This window comes from Berghia stephanieae, chromosome 2 (genome assembly GCF_034508935.2).
Source record: "Berghia stephanieae isolate SIO BIC M18660-M18661 chromosome 2, UCSD_Bste_1.3, whole genome shotgun sequence".
NCBI classification, from domain to species: Eukaryota; Metazoa; Mollusca; class Gastropoda; order Nudibranchia; family Aeolidiidae; genus Berghia; species Berghia stephanieae.
The window spans coordinates 55556537-55561927 of NC_088361.1; the positions used below are offsets into that span (position 1 = coordinate 55556537).

General features: G+C 37.5%; 1 protein-coding gene across 1 annotated transcript in view; it reads right to left on the bottom strand.

Moving 5' to 3' along the window:
* Positions 1-1968: 1968 nt before the first annotated feature.
* The window catches only part of LOC144965179 (putative uncharacterized protein C7orf78), a 23439-nt gene continuing 20016 nt past the window's right edge, over positions 1969-5391 (bottom strand). Inside the window, exon 7 of the mRNA XM_078900242.1 lies at positions 1969-3044. Coding sequence (XP_078756368.1) covers positions 2925-3044 — 120 coding nt within the window. The 3' untranslated portion in view covers positions 1969-2924. The remainder of the gene's footprint in view (positions 3045-5391) is intronic.

Below are 5391 nucleotides of genomic sequence, written 5' to 3' on the forward strand. Positions count from 1 at the left end.
CATTAGGGATCTTTATCTCTAGAAGCAATGGGAACAAGGTCGAATTTGTAGGAATGTCTGACCCTCTATAGTTTTAGAAGGGTTTCTATGCTCAATATCATTGTTTTCATGAAATTGTATTGGTCTGATAGGGACTGTGAGCAAAAAGAATATCTTCTGAAACATTTGATTACCACAGTCTAGATTTGGAACCACAGGTTTTCACCTGTTTGGACCATTTAAGCGCCAAATAAAGGTAAATAAATAAGTGCAGACAAGATCTTGCTGTTGAGGCAGCTCAAATTTTGTTTTGAAAGCATGGGGAGCAATTCTTTACTTGGGTATCGTTTTACTGTTGTCAAACCATCATCTTTCCTCACAAACGACGCAACTTACACACACACACATATATACACACACATACACACCCACATCCACCCACACACACACACAGATACACACCCACATACACACATACATAAACTTCAACCACCACCCCCCCCCCCCCCCCCCCCCCACCAAGAAGAACAGCGAGACCTTTTGGACATTTTGACGAGTTGGAATTGATTTTAATAAAACAAAAGAATATATATATATATATATATATATATATATATATATATATATATATATATATATATATATTGAATCGTGTTTGATACAAATATGGTACGAAAAGTGCTCGACATGTAGTAATGGCGCGAATTATTATTTAAAATATTTACCACAATGTTTGGGGCAGTCTACATCAATGTTTCAGGCTTAATTTGCCATCTTCAGGACTGAGTTTTGTTGACTGTTGACAGTCAACAAAACTCAGTCCTGAAGATGGCAAATTAAGCCTGAAACATTGATGTAGACTGCCCCAAACATTGTGGTAAATATTTTAAATAATATATATATATATATATATATATATATATATATATATATATATATATATATATATATATATTGAATCGTGTTTGATACAAATATGGTACGAAAATGGAGCGAATTATTATTTTAATATTTACCACAATGTTTGAGACAGTCTACATTAATGTTTCAGGCCCAATTAGCCATCTTCAGGACTGTGTGTTACATGAGTTGACTGTTGTTGTTTGTTGAAGTGGTTCCGGTTTATAGTTGATTAACAAGAACTTCCGGCGATGTGGACACATATTGTACATCTCATTTTTCGTGTTGAGTGTGGCTTCATGAGGGTGTTTGATTATAGTATATTTCTCTTCCAGGCATAAGCTACATTGTTTTGATGTTGGTGTGTATCCTGTTGCTTTAGATAAAATTTTCCATGAAATGTTGTGGTCTAGTTTTTTGTCTTTTAATTTCCAAATATGTTCGCTGAGTTTTGTGAATGTTTTTTTTTTTTGCTAGTGTTTCTAAATGTTGAGGTGTGGAGGTTGTATCTTGTTTTGAAATTATTTTCCGTTAGTCCTACATATTTTTCTTGCTTGTTTGTTTTAGTGTCGGTGACTGTGGCTTAGTAAATTAAGCTTGATTCTAAACATTGTTTGTTTAGCGGGCAATGTTCCTTATTTCTGCAGTTGCAGTCGCCGGAAGTTCTTGTTAATCAACTATATAAACCGGAACCACTTCAACAAACAATAACAGTCAACTCATGTAACACACAGTCCTGACGATGGCTAACTAGGCCTGAAACATTAATTTTAGACTGTCTCAAACATTGTGGTAAATATTAAAATTATATATATATATATATATATATATATATATATATATATATATATATATATATGTATGTATGTGTGTGTGTGTGTGTGTGTGTGTGTGTGTGTGTGTGTACGTGTGTATTTTCAGGTCTGATAACCCATATGTTTATGATGTTATTATTATTTTTATGGAAATACTCTCATTCATACGCAAAATTTAGTCGATACAACAATGTTAGAACAAGCCTATTCAGTTATCAGACCTGCTAATAGATCCAAGGCGTTTTACCTTGATGAAGCGCCCAACACTGGTGTGTTTCAATCAGTTCATGTTTATTTTAGACGTGTTAATTACCTACCATCTAAATCTAGATCCAGCTCTCTAAGACATGAAGTCAGGTCAAATTGTATTTGGAAATTCTAAAATAAAAACGAGTTTTGCAATTCAATGAATTCATTATCCTGACTGGAGGCATGCAATGTAACCTTTTTTTCATATAAAATTTAACTTCAATATCGGATTCATCCCCTGGTTGTAAAATCTAGGCGACGGGTCCCAATCACTGACCTATCGTATTGAAGCACCTTTGATATCTTGCTTCACACGACACTTACTCCAGTGTACCAGATAGAAAAAAGGGGGAGGTGTGTGTGTGTGTGGGCGGTGGGGGGGGGGGTGGTTGTAATGGAAGCGGGTGTACACTTTGACCAAACTGAAATAGAACTTGGGGTCAAAGTGGATGAGGGGAGTTGCGCAACTTGACCAAAGAAGGGTGTGGGGGGAGGGGGGGGGGGGGGGTTGACAAGTCCATAGATGGTCGGTGGGGGTAGGAGGGGGGTCACTTTGGGCAAATTTTAAATTAGATGAGGCACCAGATGCGAAATAGAAAATGTGTGGTGTGTGTGTGGGGGGGGGGGGGGGGGGGGGGGGGGGTGTTAGTCAAATATTAACACAGACAGCATGGAAATTATCTTTTTTAAAGTAATATTTTGTGAGCTGGAAATTAATAGAAAGGTTTGGGATGCGAATAAGCACATTCCGGGGGGGGGGGGGGGGGGGGGGGTCGACAATGAATCTTAAAAAATAGATCAGTTGGGGGGGGGGGGAGAGAAACGTCTATCTGATTCAGAAGATTAATCAATTTTAGGCTGAGCCCCGTTACTAGCTTGAAAAGGGTGGGATATCTACACTATCAATGTGTGCAAATTATCGTTAAATCATAACATATTATTTTCGCATCATGAATAGCAAGTACATCATTAGTGATGACATCATACAACGTTCTGTTCAAGAGCCTTCTCCATTTGTTCTTTTGACCAGTCATAGCCAAGTTTCCTTTCCACCCTCTCAAGGAACGCACTGTATGGCTGGCGATGTCGGCGACGATGACGCTGATGGAAAGAGAATTAATAATGTTGCTGCTTAAAACTTGATCACGAATAGATAGTTCGAAGATGACGTCACTCAGGTCTTTGTTGTTGTTTTTTGCCATCCGCGTTTATGAGTAATGCTCACTGAACTGTATTAACCTGACTATACACGTTCATGGATACACACAGTTTTTTGTGTTGGTCCGTTAAACTTCCGGATGGCAATGTTATGAGATTCTTAGCCAAGCGCATACTATCTATAGAGTTAAGAACAGGAATTTGTAGACAGCACATATGAATACAACTAAACAATAAATAAGGTTTGATGGGTGAACAAAACTCAGAAAATCAGGGCAATCATAAAAATAACAAGCCAAAACGCAGAGATTGATGTATTGCGTTTAGTTTAAAAAATACGCATAACATCCGCCAGCCAGTTATAGATAGTGTGCACTTGGCTAAGAAGTTCACAACATTGCCACCCGGAAGTATAACAAACCAACACACAAGACTATGTGTAACCATGATCTTTTATAGTCTGGTTAATACAGTTTAGTGAGAATTACTCATAAACGCGGTTGGCAAAAAACAATAACAAAGACCAGAGTGACGTCATCTTCGTTCTATCTATAATGTACAACATACACAACTGTGTAACTTTAAACATTTATAATTTAATTAATACAATTTAGTGAGAACCACTCATAAAAATGGCTGAGTAAAAACAATAACTAACAAAGAGGTGTGTTCTCAATAAATCCTATCAATCAGACCAAAGAGCGTGTAGGTAACGATTGTTATGTTACCAAGAGCTCTCACTTCCCGCTTTTGGTGAAGCCACGCATCTTCCGTCTTCTACTCGTATTTTCTTCATTGTATCAGTAAGCCTTGCGCGCATGATACACGCGGAGCACACCCACCTCGCTGTCTCGCCTGGCACGCGACAATAGCATTGCGGTTAAGAGAAGTGAGAGCTCTTGGTAACTACGTTACCCTACACACTCTTTGATCAGACTATAGATAGTATGCGTTTGACTAAGAAGCTCATAACATTGCCATCCGGAAGTATAATGGACCAACACACAAAACAGTGTGTATCCATGAACGTTTATAGTCGGGTTAATACAGTTCAGTGAGCATTACTCATAAACGCGGATGGCAAAAAGACAATAACAAAGACCTGAGTGACGTCATCTTCGAACTATCTATAAACGGTCACGGTTACACATAAACTTGTGTGTTGATACGTTACATGAGGCTAGCGGATGATACTGAATGGTAACTGTTCGGATCGTTTAATCAGATTAAATGCACATGGTTTTGTTCCCTTCCGTTGCAAGTCTATTGCCTTTATCCCCCAAAAAAAATAATAAATCATAACATCGGTCAGCCGGATATAACGTACCGACATACACACAATGCATTAAACATTTGTAGATAGAATGAAGTTAACGTCACTCGTGCCTTTGTTATTGTTTTTTCTTTTTGTTGTTGTTTTTTTGCCATCCGCGTTTATGACTTATTATCATAAACTGTCTTCACCAGACTATAAACATTCAAGGTTACACATAGTTTTTTGCATTGGTCTGTTATACTTCCGGATGGCAATGTTGTGAATTTCCTTGGCAAGCGCATGCTATCTATAGTCTGATTGATAAAAATCAAATGAGAACTATTCATAAAAAGGCTGACTGAAAACAATAACAAATAGGTGATGACTTCAACTTCTTACGTGTAACAATTTTTTTATGACAAGTATGTACAAAGTACTGTGTCATTCTAGTGTCAAGCCAATTATCATCAAAATCCGTCAAACGGTTATGAAGCTATCCACATCAACTTGTGCGCATGGGTTGTGAACGGCTTATTCTACCCCTCTCCCTAAATAGTAACGCGTAATGATATCATGTTTACAAAAATAATTTGTGACGTCAGATTATCAAGCGTAAATTTCACTAAAAATCAGATTTTTAAAAAAGAAATATCATTTGAATGATTTTGAAGATGTCTTTTTCATTGAAAGATGACGAAATATGAATCGATTGAGGGGCACACAATAAATGATTTCTTAAACTCTTGCGTTTTGGAATTCGAACTTTGTTCCCAACGCGCACTTGTATGCTCGAGCAGTGGTTGCGAACACGTCCGGAATTCCAATAAGCAAGAGTGTAAGAATCGTATATTAATATGTTTGAAGTGGCACACTATTCACAATGCCGTAATTGGATTCAATAGTCTGATGTCAGGTCGCCCAGAAACGGTGAGCATCGTGGTTCTAAACAAAGAAAATCGGTCCTTTTTATTCTTCATGCTGGCTAGAACTTTTCATATTTCATGTGATCAGAATGTATCAGTCAAAACAAAATCA